We start from the raw sequence: 20294 nt of genomic DNA, 5'->3' as shown, positions 1-20294 counted from the left end.
CATCCCCTACCTGCCTCAGACCCCTGGGAGCAGCTGTGCGGAGGAGGATCCCCTTCTTTGCCCTCCGGAGCCGCAGCAGCAGTGTGTCATTCTCTGCTTGTGCTCCTGCCGGCGGCCATCTTGCTGCACCCGGACTAAATGTGAGTGCCATAGCTCTGCACAGCTTCTGCCGCACAGTCTATAATCCCCACTGCCTCCTCACACCTCCTTCCTCAGAATACCTCAGTACTTACCCCCTGTGGCCCTGCGCAGCCGGAGGCTCATCCTACAGCTTAAACTGAGGGTGAGTGTCATAGGTCTGCAACAGCTCCTGCCGCAAGGTCCATAATCCCCACTGCCTCCTTACACCTCTACCCCCCCCTCCTTAGTATACCTCACCACTTGCCCCCTGTGGCCCTGCGCAGTCAGAGGCTCATCCTGCAGCTTAAGCCTGCTGCTTCCCCCTCAGGACCCGGCAGCCGTGGCCTATATTTGCAGCGCTGCTCTGCTGGATGCGCCTTGGCGGCGTGGAGGGCCGCCTTCTGCTCTCCCCTGTCTGCTCCCACTGGTATCAACAATGATGTGTGGCCCCAACCATTCCCACCTACACTAGCGCTACAGGGGCTCAGATAGCTAAATCCCTCGTAGGACTGCCTTACTGACACCCGCCGGAGGGCTCCGTGATGGCACGTGGCCACTCCACCAGGTCGCACCACCAAGGCACTGGCAGAGGCCCATTAGATGGAGGTCGGCGATCACCATTTAACCTGCTATTTCTACAGAGCTCGCTTTCATCCCTGCTGTGGTATAGTCCCGAGTCCTGTTCTCATACGTCTATTCCTTCCACCATATTTTCAAGCTACCTACTTCTGCAGTCATCTTATCTCACAGCTGTGACAAGTCCGCAATGTGAATGTTCCTCACTTCTCGCACCGCCACTCATGTTTGCCTAATCGACATGTACTTGTTGCCAATGTGACTTAGTATACCTGTTTCATATCCATCCTCTGACGGACCTGGCCATATAGGTGCACCTTTCAACTGTTATCTAGATACATTCCAGACACGAGAAATGCCTCCCAAAAAGAACAAAGACCCGGCGCCTCCCAAAATCTCCCCCCCCCCCCCCCCCCAGAAACCCCTCCAAATCTCCCCATTACAGAGCATCTCCTCTCCGCCCACCATGTCAGATCCTGTGGTGTCGAGTGTCTTGTCATCCACACTCGCGGTATCAGGAGTTGACTGCGAATCTGATGCGCCCTTGACTGTGAGATCCCTATGCCAGATCCTGGCTGCTTTTAAATCGGAACTCTCTTAAGGATTTGACCGCCGCTGTCTGTGAGGTCAAGACCGAGTTAGTGGCGACTGGGGACAGGACCGACCACTTGGAACGTAAAGTGGAAGAACTTGTCGCCTCCCATAACGAATTGATCACTTCCCACGACCACCAACAGCAGGATCTGGACCAGTTTCGATCTAAATTAGCTGATATGGAAGACAAATCTCTCCGCAATAACATCAAGATCAGGGGCATCCCTGATTCGGTTACTACCTCTGAATTGGAACCCTATGCCATTGCCCTTTTCAAGAAGCTCCTCCCCGCTGCGGATACCGCAGAGCTCCTGATTTACCGTATTCACCGCCTCCCTAGGCCACGCACCGTCTCTTCTGACCTTCCTAAAGACACCCTCCTCCGTGTGCATTTCTTTACGGTTAAAGAACGTATTATGAGAACTGCAAGAGAATCCAAAAATTCAGACATCCTAGGGGGTCTTCAAATTTTCCAGGACTTCTCCGCTGCCACCATTGCGAAAAGGCGTACCCTTACACCTATTACCCTTGCTCTTGGGTCCCATGAACTCCATTACCGTTGGGGATTTCCGGTCAAACTAATAGTTTCCTATGAGGATTCCACCTACACCATCTCCTCTCTCGATGCGGGAGTCAAATTGCTCTTGGATTGGGACATAACTGTTCAAAAGCCATCCGCACCATCCCGTACTACTTCTATCCGCCAAGAATGGTCGAATGTCTGAACCACCTGGTCACAATACCGGGTCCTTTCAAATTTCTTTTGATTCTCTGAAGATATAGACCTCTTCCCCCCTACCGTGAGGGGAAGGTTCCATTGATTACAGAGCCCATTCCAAGTGTTGACATTTATCCTGGTCTATATGTTACAGGTTTACTCTTTCACCTTTTACTTTGTATCTGTTACCCTACGCTGGTTATTTACTGTTATTTAGTTTACCTTTGCACTTAGGGGAAATGCAACTTATTGGAGTTATTCCTGGCTGTCTGTATGTTGTTGCCCCCTATGCCCTCATCTACAGCTCCGTAGGACTAGTTTAACATGTTTGTATTCTCTCCTAGATGTTATATTTGAGTGGCGGTGCCTGCTTCGTCAGCCCGCCCCCAACTTTTTCTATACTACTGCAAGTTATTACAAATTTTTCCCTCCCCTGCAGTAGTCATGCAGGTCCACCGAACCTTTTTTTGTTCACTCCCTTATTCCCCAGTTTAAACCCTTCATCCTGACCCCCCCGTATGTTTCCCTCCCCACCAAGCTCCAGATTCGTTACTATCCTCCATTTAACGTGGTACTTTGATTTTTGGTTCAATTGCATTTACTGTGTTCAGTATAGATATCTGCCTCTCATCCTTGACATACATTTTCAATGCTGAACCTCCTCTCTCTTAATGTTAAGGGACTGAACTCACCTAACAAACGCAGACTGGCCCTATCTTTCTTCCACCAACACAGCGTAGATGTTGTCGTACTGCCGGAAACCCACTTCTCCTCTGCTAACCCCTCTATTTAAAAATAGTAATTTCCCTGTGGGATACTACGCAAATGGCCCGTTTAAGCGTAACAGGGTGGCTATCCTCTTTAGCAAACAAGTTACCTTTGTCCTCCACTCCCAAATCTCTGACAAAAGTGGCCGCTACCTGATCCTTACGGGTTTTCTGGATGACAAACCCACTACACTAGTTTGCCTATTTGCCCCTAACTCTAACCAAGTACCGTTCCTGTGTAAATTGTTTCTCACAATCCGTAAATCACTCAAGGGCTCCCTGGTTGTTTTGGGTGATTATAATTTAGTTTTGGACCCAAAACTAGACAAATCTGGTCATCCCTCCCACCCCATCCCTTCAGCTCAATCCGGCCCCTCTTTAGCTTTCCGCAATTTACTCACGGAGTTCGATCTTTTCGACATCTGGAGGACCAATAACCCCTCAGGGCGAGAATATTCATTTCACTCCTCAGTCCACAACTCCTACTCTAGGATAGATTTAATTTTATGTGATAAATGGTCTCTCCAGAGAACTAGAGATAACGCTATTTTACCGATCACTTGGTCAGACCATGCCCCGGTTTTTTGGAAATGGAACCTTTCTGACTCCCAAAAAACCCCTCGACAGTGGCGTCTTTTCCCCTATCTCCTAACCAATCCTCTCTCCAAAAAACGAATTCTTGATTCCATAAATTCTTATCTAGCTACCAATTCCTCTCTAGACACCTCCGTTATAAACCGCTGGTGTGCCTTTAAAGCTGTTACTCGTGGCGCGGCTATCCAAGCTGGTGCCACCCTCAAGAAACAAGCCCTCCAATTACAGTCGAAACTGGAAGCTGAATTGATAGATCTCGAATCACGGAACAAGGCCAATCCCTCTAGAACCCTCAAAAAAGAACTCTCCAATATTCGCAGCCAACTCCAAAAATTGCTTCTTGCTCGTACCCAAGCGGCATTAAATAGAATGAGACAAAAATTCTATCTTCTAGGTAATAAATCTGGCAGAATGTTAGCCCGTAAACTCCGTGCTCAGCAAGCTAGGAATAAGATCAAATTCATCTATCTTCCCTCTAAACAGAAGGTCCTAAATACTAGAGATATTACAAACTGTTTTGCGCAATATTATGCTAAATTTTACAATTTACTGATGGACTCCTCAACCTACTCCCCTCTCTATTACTTCTTTTCTAGACAATCTCTCTTTTCCCACTCTCACCCAGGACCAGCTGTCCGCTCTTAATGCCCCATGGACCTCTGCTGAAATCTCCGCAGCCATTAAGTCCTCTCCCCGTAACAAGGCCCCAGGGCCAGATGGGTTTGTTACCGATTTCTATGCCTCTTTCCATGATGTTCTTTCTCCCCATTTGACTGCTCTCTTCAACAATTTCTCTGATCACGGTACCCTGCCGGCAGAACTACTAGAAGCGCTAATAGTTACTATACCCAAACCCGGCAAAGATCCTGCCTATGTACATAACTATCATCCTATCGCGCTGCTCAACTCTGATATTAAACTTTACGCCAAACTGATTGCGACTCGTATAAACAAATTTCTTCCATTGCTGGTGCACTCGGACCAGTCTGGTTTTGTACCAGGAAGACAAGCATCGGACAATACGCGCAGAGTTTTTAACCTGATTGATTCGCTTTCTGGAGATCAGGGCCTTCTCTTGCTATCCCTGGATGCTGAGAAGGCCTTTGATAGACTGAACTGGTCGTATATGCGTGAAGTCCTTCTCCGCTTTGGCTTTAGAGATCGTATCCTATCCTCTATTTTAGCATTATATAGCTCTCCTACGGCCCGAGTGTTCAGCAATGGCTTCCTCTCCGACTCTTTCCCAATCACAAATGGCACCAGACAAGGTTGCCCCCTCTTTCCTCTGATATTCGTTTTGTCAATTGAACCCTTGGCTATTACAATCCGTGACAATCCCCAATTCCCAGATTTGCAGTTCGGTTCCTCCCATCATAAATTAAGCCTTTTTGCAGATGACGTCCTTCTCTTTATCTCAGACCCCTCCACTACTCTCCCTCTATTGACCTCTATTTTAGATGCCTATAGCTTAGCCTCCTACTATAAACTCAACATCACAAAGACTGACGCCTTGCCCATCAACCTCTCCCACGCCCTTCCAGTCCTCCTTTCCTTATAATTGGCGGAAAAACACGATTAAATACCTAGGTATCAACATCCCTATCCACACTCCTGATGTCTTCACTTCCAATCTCTCTCCTCTAATAGTAACACTAGAAGCACTAACGAAATCTTGGGTGTCTTATGAAGTCTCCTGGCTAGGACGTATTGCTGTATTCAAAATGTCTCTCCTGCCCAAACTGATGTACCTGTTTTGCACGATCCCATATAATTTCCCAAAAAAAGCCCTGCAGACTTGTTCTTCTATATTGACTAAATAGGTCTGGTCTTCTAAACCGCCTTCACTGGCACACTCTAAAATGATATTGCCGAGAGCTTTAGGAGGCCTATATTTACCCAGCATCTGCCTATATCAAGAGGCTTACCTACTAGCTTCCCTTAAAAATTATTTTACTACTAATTCACAGGTATCCTGGGTGGACCTTGAACAAATGCAGGCTCGCTCGCTCCCTCTTGCAGACATATTCCGCATTCCTGGGTTGCTCCGACCTGTTCTCCCACATCTCCTTCCATCCACGCAAGCCTCGCTTAAATGCTGGGACAAATTGTCCGCCACCTTATTATTACCCATCTGCTGTATCACCCAGATCTCAATCACCACCCTCACATCGATGATACCCCACCTAAATCTTTCTAAATGGAGACAAGTAGGCATATCGCATCTGGGTGATGTGCTGGACGGACTTTTCATGTTGCCCTTCCCAGCTCTCAAACAGAAATTCTCCCTACCTGCTTCAGAACCCTGCTGCCTCACTGACTCCAGACTCAACCTCACAATTACTTTTCTCTCGACTTTCTTTAAGTAAATCCAGAGGAGATATTATCATTGGTATAATCTATTGATTACCCCTGTCTCCCCCTCTAAATCTAATGCTCAGCTAAAATGGGAATTGGATTTGGGTAGAACGCTGTCACCACACGAATGGCGGAATATCTTCCTAACCTCACATTCCATGTCCCAATGCCTGAACCACACTAAAATGCATGTTAAACTAATCCACAGGTTATATTTAACCCCTGACCGATTGCACAGGTTTTGGCCCACTTGTAGCAATAAATGTTGGAGACTCTGTGGATCTATAGGACACATCTATCACATATTTTGGTCCTGCCCAGTGATTGTAAACTACTGGTCTGCAGTGTTTGATTTGATCAATAAGGTTCTCAATACTCAACTTCTCCCTGATCCAACCGTAGCGCTATTTCATATAGTTCCCTCCCTCGTCCCCCCCTCTAGCAGATATGTTTTAGGCCACATCTTAATAGCAGCTCGCGCCAGTCTAGCTCAATTATGGAAGCAACCTAAACCCCATGCTCTACTAAACGTTATTCACAAAACGAACCACCACTACCTCATGGAAACTCAATACATCCCTTCCTCCAGCACTACTAACTCTCCCATGGCCCGCTGGTCCCTATGGCACAAGTTTGTTACTGCCGACGCAGGCTCCCACAACTCATCTTCCTGTGACTCATCTCATTTTAGTCTAATTGAACACCCTGTTAGTGAGTGATGGTTTCGAATGTAGGCTCCTTGAATATTTCCCTCGATATAATCATGATATCTGCCTCTTTCTCTTACTCTTAGTGGTCGCAAGGTTTTATTTATATCTTTGTCTCCTTTCTCTTCCTATGCTTCTACATCTACCTATTGAATTGTATTGAACTGCAGGGTGTGCCTTTAAATGCAATATGTTTGATATACTTTCATAGCTCTTGTACCAATGACTTTTGATATTCAATGGCTTCTGTATATCCGCCATCTGCAGTTGTCCCCTTACTTCTCTCTCTCTACGTATTCCTGTTTCTTATGTCTGCTCTCCTGGTTCTCAAAGTGCCTGTACCGTTGATTTACTGGATGCTCCCCCCCACCCACATTGTGTTTTATTGTACACACCCCCTTTTTCTTTCTGTACCCCATAAAAATGGTTTCTTTTCAATAAAAATTATTGAAGTAAAAAAAAAAACTCAAACAGCATGAAGGTACTTACTGTGAGTATGACTGAATACAAAATGTAGGACACGGTGGTCCTACATGGTGGTTGTGGACTTTTCATTAGGGTTATGTGGTGCACCACCGTACAGGTGAAGAAAGAAAAAAAAAATTACAAATATATGGTTATATTACATTTCAGTGATGAAAGTACCTTGCAGATTTTATACAGGGAGTCCTGACCATCTCCACCAGTGTCTTTAAAGTAGTCATGAGCCGGAAACGTTCTGTTGATGTCCCGTGTGATGGCGCTGTCCTGTGGAGACTCCTGGAGGAAGAAGAATACATCATTATGAAACTACATTGCTTAATTTGTAATGCTATACAGCTCATTAGACAGGTTTCTGGAGCATGTAACATGAAGCCACAGTTAAACCACTCAGTTGTCCAAAGTTTAGACATTTCTAAAACTTGCTTTAAGAGTAAATGATTTGGTGTAAACTAATCCACCGGTCTGTCCATATGTAGTGTAGAGTTTACAATAAATTTATAGTGTGTGTGTGTGTGTGTGTGTGTTTTTAAGGTTTTCCATAACTTTATGTTGTACATACTGATAGAGCCATCTTTATCTTGGCCTTTAATAGGATTGAGCCAGGGCAGTCGGACTTAATCCCCTGCTGTATTGTTCTCTCTTATTGTATTGCAGAGGAGAACAATAGATGAAAGGCTTATGCTAATAAACCATGGTGTGACTAGGCGTAGCATAGAAGCAATATGATTGTGGCTCCATCTGTATAGGACCTAATTCAGATTTGCATGCAAGTTGACCTCAGATGTGGCCACTGAAATAAATGCGCCTCTGCACCAACGCTCATCACTCAGCAGATACCCACCATCAGTGCATATCTGCATCAGCCCTATCCTTAGTGCAAGAGCTCCATATGAAATCAGCTGGTTTCTTCATGTCCTTAACCCCAGAATATCCTGCAATTCAGTCTACAGTCCCATCCACTTCTCTTGCATCCACTCAGATGCAAGGGAAGAGAAGTCTGAAATGCGTAACACTGACTCTACTGTAGCCACTCAACGTTACATATGGAGGCTCTGGTGCAGGTACCAAGAAAATAAGATTTTACTCACCGGTAAATTTATTTCTCGTAGTCCGTAGTGGATGCTGGGAACTCCGTAAGGACCATGGGGAATAGACGGGCTCCGCAGGAGACTGGGCACTCTAAAAGAAAGATTAGGTACTATCTGGTGTGCACTGGCTCCTCCCTCTATGCCCCTCCTCCATACCTCAGTTAGGATACTGTGCCCGGAAGAGCTGACACAATAAGGAAGGATTTTGAATCCCGGGTAAGACTCATACCAGCCACACCAATCACACCGTATAACTCGTGATACTATACCCAGTTAACAGTATGAAATATAACTGAGCCTCTCAACAGATGGCTCAACAATAACCCTTTAGTTAGGCAATAACTATATACAAGTATTGCAGACAATCCGCACTTGGGATGGGCGCCCAGCATCCACTACGGACTACGAGAAATAGATTTACCGGTGAGTAAAATCTTATTTTCTCTGACGTCCTAGTGGATGCTGGGAACTCCGTAAGGACCATGGGGATTATACCAAAGCTCCCAAACGGGCGGGAGAGTGCGGATGACTCTGCAGCACCGAATGAGAGAACTCAAGGTCCTCCTCAGCCAGGGTATCAAATTTGTAGAATTTAGCAAACGTGTTTGCCCCTGACCAAGTTGCAGCTCGGCAAAGTTGTAAAGCCGAGACCCTTCGGGCAGCCGCCCAAGATGAGCCCACTTTCCTCGTGGAATGGGCTGTTACTGATTTAGGATGCGGCAATCCAGCCGCAGCAATGCTCCAGCTGAATTGTGCTACAAATACAGCGAGCAATAGTCTGCTTAGAAGCAGGAGTACCTATTTTGTTGGGTGCCTACAGGATAAAAAACGAGTCAGTTTTCCTGACTCCAGCCGTCCTGGAAATATAAATTTTTAAGGCCCTGACTACGTCCAGTAACTTGGAATCTTCCAAGTCCCTAGTAGCCGCAGGCACTACAATAGGTTGGTTCAAGTGAAAAGCTGATACCACCTTAGGGAGAAACTGGGGACGAGTCCTCAATTCTGCCCTATCCATATGGAAAATCAGATAAGGGCTTTTACATGACAAAGCCGCCAATTCTGACACACGCCTGGCCGAAGCCAAGGCCAATAACATGACCACTTTCCACGTGAGATATTTCAAATCCACAGTTTTAAGTGGCTCAAACCAATGTGATTTTAAGAAACTCAACACCACGTTGAGATCCCAAGGTGCCACAGAAGGCACAAAAAAGGGGCTGAATATGTAGCACTCCCTTTACAAATGTCTGAACTCCAGGCAGTGAAGCCAGTTCTTTCTGGAAGAAAATCGACAGAGCCGAAATCTGGACCTTAATGGAACCCAAATTTAGGCCCATAGTCACTCCTGACTGTAGGAAGTACAGAAAACGACCCAGCTGAAATTCCTCTGTTGGGGCCTTCCTGGCCTCACACCACGCAACATATTTTCGCCAAATACGGTGATAATGGTTTGCGGTTACTTCTTTCCTGGCTTTTATCAGCGTAGGAATGACTTCCTCCGGAATGCCCTTTTGCTTTAGGATGCGGAATTCAACCGCCATGCCGTCCAACGCAGCCGCGGTAAGTCTTGGAACAGACAGGGCCCCTGCTGTAGCAGATCCTGTCTGAGCGGTAGAGGCCATGGGTCCTCTGATATTATTTCTTGAAGTTCTGGGTACCAAGCTCTTCTTGGCCCATCCGGAACCACGAGTATCGTTCTTACTCCTCGTTTTCTTATTATTCTCAGTACCTTTGGTATGAGAGGCAGAGGAGGGAATACATAAACCGACTGGTACACCCACGGTGTCACTAGAGCGTCCACAGCTATTGCCTGAGGGTCCCTTGACCTGGCACAATATCTAGTTTTTTGTTTAGGCGGGACGCCATCATGTCCACCTGTGGCCTTTCCCAACGGTTTACCAACAGTTGGAAGACTTCTGGATGAAGTCCCCACTCTCCCGGGTGTCGGTCGTGTCTGCTGAGGAAGTCTGCTTCCCAGTTGTCCACTCACGGAATGAACACTGCTGACAGTGCTAAGACGTGATTTTCCGCCCATCGGAGAATCCTTGTGGCTTCTGCCATCGCCATCCTGCTTCTTGTGCCGCCCTGTCGGTTTACATGGGCGACTGCTGTGATGTTGTCTGATTGGATCAGTACCGGCTGGTTTTGAAGCAGAGGCCTTGCCAGACTTAGGGCATTGTAAATGGCCCTCAGTTGTAAATGGCCCTCAGTTCCAGAATATTTATGTGTAGGGACGACTCCTGACTTGACCAAAGTCCTTGGAAATTTCTTCCCTGTGTGACTGCCCCCCAGCCTCGAAGGCTGGCATCCGTGGTTACCAGGATCCAGTCCTGTATGCCGAATCTGCGGCCCTCTTGAAGATGAGCACTCTGCAGCCACCACAGTAGAGATACCCTGGTCCTTGGAGACAGGGTTATCAGCCGATGCATCTGAAGATGCGATTCCGACCACTTGTCCAAGAGGTCCCACTGAAAAGTTCTTGCATGGAACCTGCCGAATGGAATTTTGCTTCGTAAGAAGCTACCATTTTTCCCAGGACTCGTGTGCAGTGATGCACCGATACCTGTTTTGGTTTCAGGAGGTCTCTGACTAGAGATGACAGCTCCTTGGCTTTCTCCTGCGGGAGAAACACTTTTTTCTGTTCTGTGTCCAGAACCATCCCCAGGAACAGCAGGCGTGTGGTAGGAACCAGCTGTGACTTTGGAATGTATAGAATCCATCCGTGCTGTTGTAGCACTTCCCGAGATAGTGCTACTCCGACCAACAACTGCTCCATGGACCTCGCCTTTATAAGGAGATCGTCCAAGTACGGGATAATTAAAAACTCCCTTTTTTCGAAGGAGTATCATCATTTCTGCCATTACCTTGGTAAAGACCCTCGGTGCCGTGGACAGTCCAAACGGCAGTGTTTGGAATTGGTAATGGCAATCCTGTACCACAAATCTGAGGTACTCCTGGTGAGGATGGTAAATGGGAACATGTAGGTAAGCATCCTTGATGTCCAGGGATACCATGTAATCACCCTCCTCCAGGCTTGCAATAACCGCCCTGAGCGATTCCATCTTGAACTTGAATTTTTTTATGTATGTGTTCAAGGACTTCAAATTTAAAATGGATCTCACCGAACCGTCCGGTTTCGGTACCACAAACAGTGTGGAAGAGTAACCCCGTCCTTGTTGAAGTAGAGGCACCTTGACTATCACCTGCTGGGAATACAGCTTGTGAATTGCCTCTAGCACAGCCTCCCTGCCTGAGGGAGTTGTCGGCAAGGCAGATTTGAGGAAACGGCGGGGGGGAGACGCCTCGAATTCCAGCCTGTACCCCTGAGATACTACTTGAAGGATCCAGGGATCCACCTGTGAGCGAGCCCACTGATCGCTGAAATTTTTGAGGCGGCCCCCCACCGTACCTGGCTACGCCTGTGGAGCCCCCGCATCATGCGGTGGACTCAGAGGAAGCGGGGGAAGAATTTTGATTCTGGGAACTGGCTGACTGGCGCAGCTTTTTCCCTCTTCCCTCGTCTCTGTGCAGAAAGGAAGCGCCTTTGACCCGCTTGCTTTTCTGAAGCCGAAAGGACTGTACCTGATAATACAGTGCTTTCTTAGGCTGTGAGGAAACCTGAGGTAAAAATTTTTCTTCCCAGCTGTTGCTGTGGATACGAGGTCCCAGAGACCATCCCCAAACAATTCCTCACCCTTATAAGGCTCTATGTGCCTTTTAAAGTCAGCATCACCTGTCCAGTGTCGGGTCTCTAATACCCTCCTGACAGAATGGACATTGCATTAATTCGGGATGCAAGCCGGCAAAATATCCCTCTGTGCATCCCTCATATATAAGACGACGTCTTATGTTCGCAAAATAGTAACCCTGTTTGACAGGTTTACAGACCACGCTGCATCATCTGTAGGTCTCAGTCTAATACCTGAGTGTGTAAATACAGACTTCAGGATAGCCTCCTGCTTTTTATCAGCAGGTACCTTCAAAGTGGCCGTATCCTAAGACGGCAGTGCCACCTTTTTTGACAAACGTGTGAGCGCCTTATCCACCCTAGGGGATATCTCCCAGCGTAACTTATCCTCTGGCGGGAAAAGGTACGCCATCAGTAACTTTTTTGAAATTACCAGTTTCTTATCGGGGAAACCCACGCTTTTTCACACTTCATTCACTCATTTGATGGGGGAACAAAACACTGCCTGCTTTTTCTCCCCAAACATAAAACCCTTTTTTAGTGGTACTTGGGTTAATGTCAGAAATGTGTAACACATTTTTTATTGCCGGGATCATGTAACGGATGTTCCTAGTGGATTGTGTATATGTCTCAACCTCGTCGACACTGGAGTCAGACTCCGTGTCGACATCTGTGTCTGCCGTCTGAGGGAGCGGGCGTTTTTGAGCCCCTGATGGCCTTTGAGACGCCTGGGCAGGCGCGGGCTGAGAAGCCGGCTGTCCCATAGCTGTTACGTCATCCAGCCTTTTATGTAAGGAGTTGACACTGTCGGTTAATACCTTCCACCTATCCATCCACTCTGGTGTCGGCCCACAGGGGGCGACATCCCACTTATCGGCATCTGCTCCGCCTCCACATAAGCCTCCTCATCAAACATGTCGACACAGCCGTACCGACACACCGCACACACACAGGGAATGCTCTGACTGAGGACAGGACCCCACACAGCCCTTTGGGGAGACAGAGAGAGAGTATGCCAGCACACACCAGAGCGCTATATAATGTAGGGATAAACACTATCACTGAGTGAATTTTCCCCAATAGCTGCTTGTATAAACAATATTGCGCCTAAATTTAGTGCCCCCCCTCTCTTTTTAACCCTTTGAGCCTGAAAACTACAGGGGAGAGCCTGGGGAGCTGTCTTCCAGCTACACTGTGAAGAGAAAATGGCGCCAGTGTGCCGAGGGAGATAGCTCCGCCCCTTTTTCGCTGACTTTTCTCCCGCTTTTTTATGGATTCTGGCAGGGGTAATTATCACATATATAGCCTCTGGGGCTATATATTGTGATTATTTTGCCAGCCAAGGTGTTTCTATTGCTGCTAAGGGGCCGGGCTCCCCCCCCCCCCCCCCGGCGCCCCCCCCCCCCCCCCCTGCTCCCTCAGTGACCGGAGTGTGAAGTGTGTATGAGGTTATCGTACAGGTTTTGGATACCTGCGCTCACCCTCTATTTGGTGTTTGTATGTGATAAATGATGTATCTCTATGATCTGTAAATACCTTTATAAGTCACAATGCTTAGTATAACAGATGGTACAATAATTCATATATAATTGATGATATTGTGATTACACATAAATGCCCTTATAGTAACATGCATATTGTGTGAACATCCGATGTATAGGGAAATTAAACACAAGATGAAATAAAATATGGTATTGCCGCTTGATGAATATCCTAAAAAAAAAAAAAAAAAAAGAACCCCATGGGACAGCACTCTGAATCCTTGAAGAAGGCCAGTTGCGGCCGAAACCGGTTGGAAACAGATCCATGCAGACACCTCAAGCTTGCCAGCACATCACCGCAAACTACATCCACAAGACTCCTCGCCGGCCGGCGAGTGGAGCGGCCGTTGAGACCGCACAGGACATAGGAAGAAGCTGAGCGTTGTGGCAACGCAACTTCCGGTTGTTCAGTGCGGCTTCCGGCGGGACCCGGCAGCCTAGCAGCAGAGCCAGGAAGGCTTCCAGCCCTGTCTGCTGAGGAACACCACCGGGGACGGATACAGCGGAAACAGCGCAAGTGGCCACATCATCACTCACCACAGAGTGAACAAAGAGAACTAAACATCACATCGTGAGGGTAAGTTGCACCTGGCAGGCCGGGACGCCGGCCTCCCAGAACACGACCTCCACCTACAATCATTTATTGACAAAAGAACCGCCTCTGTGCACACTGTTTAGACTCACACTGAGGGGAAAGGAAATCCCTTCAGATAAAGACTGACTCCTATATATCTGGAACAAAGACACTCCTTTTCTCACAAGACTTTTTTTTTTTTTTTTTTTTTAGGATATTCATCAAGCGGCAATACCATATTTTATTTCATCTTGTGTTTAATTATTGTACCATCTGTTATACTAAGCATTGTGACTTATAAAGGTATTTACAGATCATAGAGATACATCATTTATCACATACAAACACCAAATAGAGGGTGAGCGCAGGTATCCAAAACCTGTACGATAACACTAGCCCTAGAGTCTGGACAACTCTCCTGATACCAGCAGCCCCCCTGAACAAGATACACATACTGTGCGCTCCACGCAAACCCCTTGATTCTAAGTGTGTATGAGGAGCAATGGCGCACAGCTGCAGTGCTGTGCGCTACCTTGGTGAAGACTGAAGTCTTCTGCCGCCGATTTTCCGGACCATCTTCATGCTTCTGGCTCTGTAAGGGGGACGGCGGCGCGGCTCCGGGAACGAACACCAAGGACGGGTCCTGCGGTCGATCCCTCTGGAGCTAATGGTGTCCAGTAGCCTAAGAAGCCCAAGCTAGCTGCAAGCAGGTAGGTTCGCTTCTTCTCCCCTTAGTCCCTCGTTGCAGTGAGCCTGTTGCCAGCAGGTCTCACTGTAAAATAAAAAAAAACTAACATATACTTTCTTTCTAGGAGCTCAGGAGAGCCCCTAGTGTGCATCCAGCTCGGCCGGGCACAGAAATCTAACTGAGGTCTGGAGGAGGGGCATAGAGGGAGGAGCCAGTGCACACCAGATAGTACCTAATCTTTCTTTTAGAGTGCCCAGTCTCCTGCGGAGCCCGTCTATTCCCCATGGTCCTTACGGAGTTCCCAGCATCCACTAGGACGTCAGAGAAATAGTGATATATAACGGCACACTGCTCGAATCAAACCGGTAACATTCCTTAGGTGCTGCGGGAGGGGGTTGCTCTAGACAAGAAAAAACAAAAGGGTTTTTCCCACGCACCCTAAGGGCTATTAGTAACAAGGCCTGTACACTATATGGTAATAGAAAATTTAGAGATCTTGGTTACACATATTTTGCAAAAAATATGATAAGCCTCCAGGTCACTTCAAGGCATCTCTATTACTAGAGGTAATAGTGAGTTCTGTCTGCAGAGTGGCCTTGCGTGCAGCTCTGTATCAGGTCCTTACTGTTCTGAGTGCGTAGAGCAGAGGAAACAAGAAAAAGAGGTTTCTATTCCCTCAGCGGAGTGGGTGATTTTATTTAGACAGTATTTAGGTATACCTATATACATGTTCCGTTGCAATGATGCTATATGAGGAAGAGCAGCCTGGACCTGAAATTAAACGGTTTGTTATTGCATAAATTCTGTCAACTTAGAGTAGACCCTACCACTAGAATCCGTGCTCTCCCAAAGCCCAACTCTGTGTGACTCTGGCAGAAGCAGCTTTACCTGCTCTTCCAAAGCACTGGAAACAATCCCCCCCAACCCGGGGTTCATACTCATCGGCGGCCTTGATGCTGACTCTGATGGATGAAGTAAAAGCCTAGCAACCTCTTTCTCCCTGCACTGTCTGCAGAGTACAGGAGGCAGTCTGGGTAAAAACTGTGAGCAAAGCAAACGGTATGTAGTTACGTGACTGCAGGTCACAATACTGACATCTACATCCCGCCCTCCTCCCCCCTCGCCTCACAATCCCGGCATGCGACTAACAGGGACTATTCACACTCGTGTGGCAAGCGCAGCGAGCCCACAAGGGGCTCCGCTGTGCTCTCGTTCCCCCTTGGTACGGTGTCACACGATGCCTACCCCTGCAAACCGGTGGCACACTTCTGCACTACTTGCGGAACAGTGGTTGAAAACCACTGCTTTACAGTAACCAAAGAGAAAGCAAATAATAAAAATATATAACACATTATCCTCAGTGAGCATGAAGACAGATGTGGAAATCAAACTGCGTTGCTGGAATTCAGCTAGCCATCTGATCACTGCATACAGCATTCAGACTGAACTATTTCCTCTTAAAAGTGCTGCCTGTGTCTGCACTCAACTGAGGACATAATGTGCCTTTTCACAGGAGTCACCAGGGATTGCCCTATCCTAAGGGAGACAGAGTGTAGCAGACCAAGATCAGGAACACACTGGCCTCTCCTGACCGCCCGCATCAGTGGATCATGTGTCAGAATGGTGTCACATGACATGTCCGTTACTACTGTGCTTAATCTATTTGTGCTGGAAATAAGGGATGCATGATAATGTCTGGACTACAAACCTACTATTTTAAACAACCTACAATGAACAAAATATATTTATCTACCTACCTAACACAGCAGTCCAGCAATCCCAAACAAAAATACTTGTACTGGTGCCCCCACAATTATGTAGATAGTTCCCTCAGGGTGCAGCACTCTGCTTCAATAAACCAATGCGACAACTGTGTCTGTGTTATCATAGTTTGAATGCTTTTACTGCACTATTGTCAGGAGAGCATGTTTTACCTTCAAATACTATAAACATTCACATGAGTTCGCACCGCGGATCAGGTTCCCGCTCTGCATCTGTGATTCAGAACGTCATCACGCCTTGCGTAAACGCCGACTTGATGATGTATGTGACCCATCACCATGACAACACATACAGCAGAATACAGCACCAGAACTGCAATGCAATGTAACAAGCGCAAATATAAATACAATCATATCTATAGATTTCAAATAAGATCCACAGGTATAAAATTCTAAGCATGTACAGATGTATATTATGTACAAGTGTGGAATACATACAAATATAAATTAAGTACACAGTGTACAAGGTCTATAACAAAAAGTCTAAAAAAAATAAGAGTCAAGTATTCATTTAAGTTGCGAGGAGGTATAGTTTTACAGCTGACCGATAAATGCACTGAGCCTCACGTTATAACATACGATTCTGATCACCTCCTCTCACAGGTTTAGGGATGGGATCTATCATTCTGTAACGTAAGTTGGACAATCTATGATTATATTTCAACAAAATGACAAGAAACAGGTTGATCGCTGGTTCTACTATGCTGCCTGATAGAACCATGTGTGGCCATGCAGTCTTTACATTTACATTGGGATTTGCCGATGTAAGACAATCCACGAGGCAGATGATTTGATAAATTACATATGAACTATTACAGGTTAAATGGTGATGGATATAATACCTTTTTCCTGAATGAGGGTGGTGGAATGTATGCCCAGCAATTAAATATCTACATGTCACGCAAGTACATCTAAAGCCACCAGTCTTTCAATGATAAAGGATGTGTAGAGATGGATTCAGAGTCACTATCATGTTTTTAGACTCTGCAATTTTCTTATAGACCTTGTTTGCAGTGTACTTAATTTACATTTGTATTTAATACATATTTGTACATAATATATATCTGTACATACTTGTAGATAGAATTTATACCTGGGAATCTTATTTGATATCTTGATTGATAGGATTGTATTTCGTATTTGCCCTGGTTACATTTCAGTGCTATTGCTGTATCCTGTTGTATGTGTTATCATGGTGATGGGTCACATACGTCATTTAGGCAGCATATATACGCCAGGTATGATGACGTTATCGATCACTGACGCCGAGTGGGAAACAAGTCTTGATCCCCATCTTGTCCTCATTTGTGTGTTTATAGTAAGGTAAGACATGTTTTTTATATGTTTGTATCCTGACGATAGTGCAGTAAAGGCACTGAAACAATAATAAAGACACAGTTGTTGCATTGCTTTATTGAAGCCGATACACATACATACATATTATATATGTATATGCTACAGCCCTGTGGGTCTCTGGATATTGCTTACCGGGTGACACAGTTGTTGCATTGTTTATTGAAGCTGATACACATACACGCATAATAAATATATATATTGTTCTAGCACTGCGGGTCCCTCTACATTGCTTACAGGGTGCCCTCCATATAAAAAGCACTAGGCTGAGACATGTACTGTACGCGAGGGTGGGCATCGCCACTCCAGAGGAATTAAAGCAGACTCAAACCAGCGTGTTGGATATCTAACATACTGCTTTGACTTTGCTTTAGTTCATCCAGAGTGCCACTGTCTATTCACGCATAAATATTTTTAGTCGCAAAACCCAGACACTTAATCAGGAAAATAGATATAAACTTGCTCCGTTACCATCCTTAAAGGATAAAACTTAAGAGGTTGATTATATAAGGCAGCACTGGGTAACTCCACTGGAATATAAAGCACCTAGTAGGACAATACATGTAAATACAAATCAACAATAAATACCTCCACCCACAATGGAACACACCTGCAACAAAACAGAGCACCTGTGCAGAACCGTCCGCATTTCACCTAAATGTTGTTGGAATGCAGGGGTCATAGCATCAATACACAGATTGCATAATACAGAAAAATATAATAAAACAAAAAAGATGTGAGCAGACTGAACTAGTAACAGCTCTTTCAGATCGCAAACGTGGGTCGCACCCAGGATTTGTACACGGGGTCCTTTCTGGGTGCGGCATACCATGAGACCCCTTTCAGACTGGCAACCTGACCCGGTAATATGCTGGGTCGCGTTGCCTTCGGAGGCGGAAGCGGTGCCGACGTCATTTTGGGCGGGTGCGGAGGCGGCGCTTGGAAATGAGATGATCTCCACACCGCCTCCTCCATAGTGTAAATGTGTCCTGGATCGCATCGACCCGGGTCACACCATACCTGACATGGGAATAACCTATGTAAAACCCTCCTTTACCATGTTGAAATGCCGGGTTGCTCGTCCCGGGATATTTCAACATGGCCCTTTCACATCGCACCATCAACCGAGTCGAGCCAGCAATATACCGGGTTATTTTGCCAATGTGAAAGGGGTATAATATACAAAATAAACTGAGACCTAATGCAACACTGATCTAAATGTAAACATATAAAAACACTGAAGCTCCTGTTATCATTTAATTAAGCCTTTACGTGATGAAGTACCCAATTTATATACCCGCCGTTGACATTGTAACAGCCGTTGTCCACGGTTACCACCTTGAATACTAGCAAGGATGTGATCTATCACTCTGTCTAATTGAAGACACGCCATGTTGTTTAATGGCAAAGTGTCGGTCAACAGGTTGTTCGCTTGAATTTTAAAGAAAGATAGCTGTAATAAATACACAATGTAATGCCATCAATTCTTCAGAATTCATTGTCTGACTACCAACTGAATTACCTAAAGACTGCTGCCACCTTATTAATCAAGGGAATGTACTCTGAGACTTAAGGTGCGTACACACGGTGCGATTCTGGCTATGGCCGATCTTGACTATGTGATTCCCTTGAACTCCCCGGAGCCCAGAACCACAGATATTGACTATACACACGGTGCAATTTTGGCTATTGCCGATTTTGACTATACTAGAAATAGCTCATTGTAGATTGTACACTTTCTAGTCAAAATTGAGCTGCCTGCACAGTCTATTTTTTCCCGTGATACTGACCCAACGGGAGCACGCATCAGCATCGCAAGCTGTTTACACAAGGTGAGATATGTACTATGTAGTCCATATCGGTAGTTCATAACGCACAGTGTATGCCACTTTACGGACAGTGAAAAGATTAAAAAAAAAAAAAAAAAAGTGTATTCAGACAAAAATAATAATATTGTAATTCTGTGGTTCATATTTACTCTGGACAGACTGCCACTTCAGACAGCGGTCACTGCAACCCATAAACAAAATAAACCATCAAACACCAAATAATGAAGCGCTTTCTGTCTAGAGATAATTATACAAAAAAGGTTTTATTACAATTACTCAAAATAACATTACTCTTGTCCGGTGATATATTAAAAAATTATAAACTATTATAAAGTTATTTCAATCACTAAGGACTGCTCACATCCATATTAACTAGACATATGCTAAATATATTTTTATATCAATAGTTTAGATTACAGCAATCTGTTAATGAAACAAAACACATAAGAATAGTTGTTGGGATGTAGAATGTGCAGTTCTATTAAATACAATGTCAGTTATATTCTATTTACAAGAACTGCACTTTCTACAGTCCAACAACTATTCTTGTGTGTTTTGTTTTATTAACAGATTGCTGTAATCTAAACTATTGAAATTAAAATATATTTAGCATATATTTTGATGGAGAATGAGCTTCAATACAGACAAGTGTAAGATAATGCACTTTGGTAGCAGGAACAAAAATAACACCTACATACAATGGGGTAAAATTAGGGATTCTGTACTGTAAAAAAAAAAGATTTAGGTGTTCACATAGTTAGCAAAATAAGCTGCAGTACCCAAAGTAGGATTGCAGCAAAGAAGGCTAACAAGGTTTTAGCATGTATAAAGCGGAGAA

The 20294-nt window shown here is 45.5% G+C and overlaps 1 protein-coding gene across 1 annotated transcript in view; it reads right to left on the bottom strand.

The window, feature by feature from the left end:
- Nucleotides 1-20294, bottom strand: part of LOC134948686 (rab GTPase-activating protein 1) — a 437656-nt gene that overhangs the window by 170150 nt on the left and 247212 nt on the right. Inside the window, exon 10 of the mRNA XM_063936842.1 lies at nt 7077-7190. Coding sequence (XP_063792912.1) covers nt 7077-7190 — 114 coding nt within the window. The remainder of the gene's footprint in view (nt 1-7076; nt 7191-20294) is intronic.

The sequence above is a fragment of the Pseudophryne corroboree genome, chromosome 8, assembly GCF_028390025.1.
Source record: "Pseudophryne corroboree isolate aPseCor3 chromosome 8, aPseCor3.hap2, whole genome shotgun sequence".
NCBI classification, from domain to species: domain Eukaryota; kingdom Metazoa; phylum Chordata; class Amphibia; order Anura; family Myobatrachidae; genus Pseudophryne; species Pseudophryne corroboree.
This window is presented reverse-complemented; position numbering and strand designations above follow the sequence as displayed.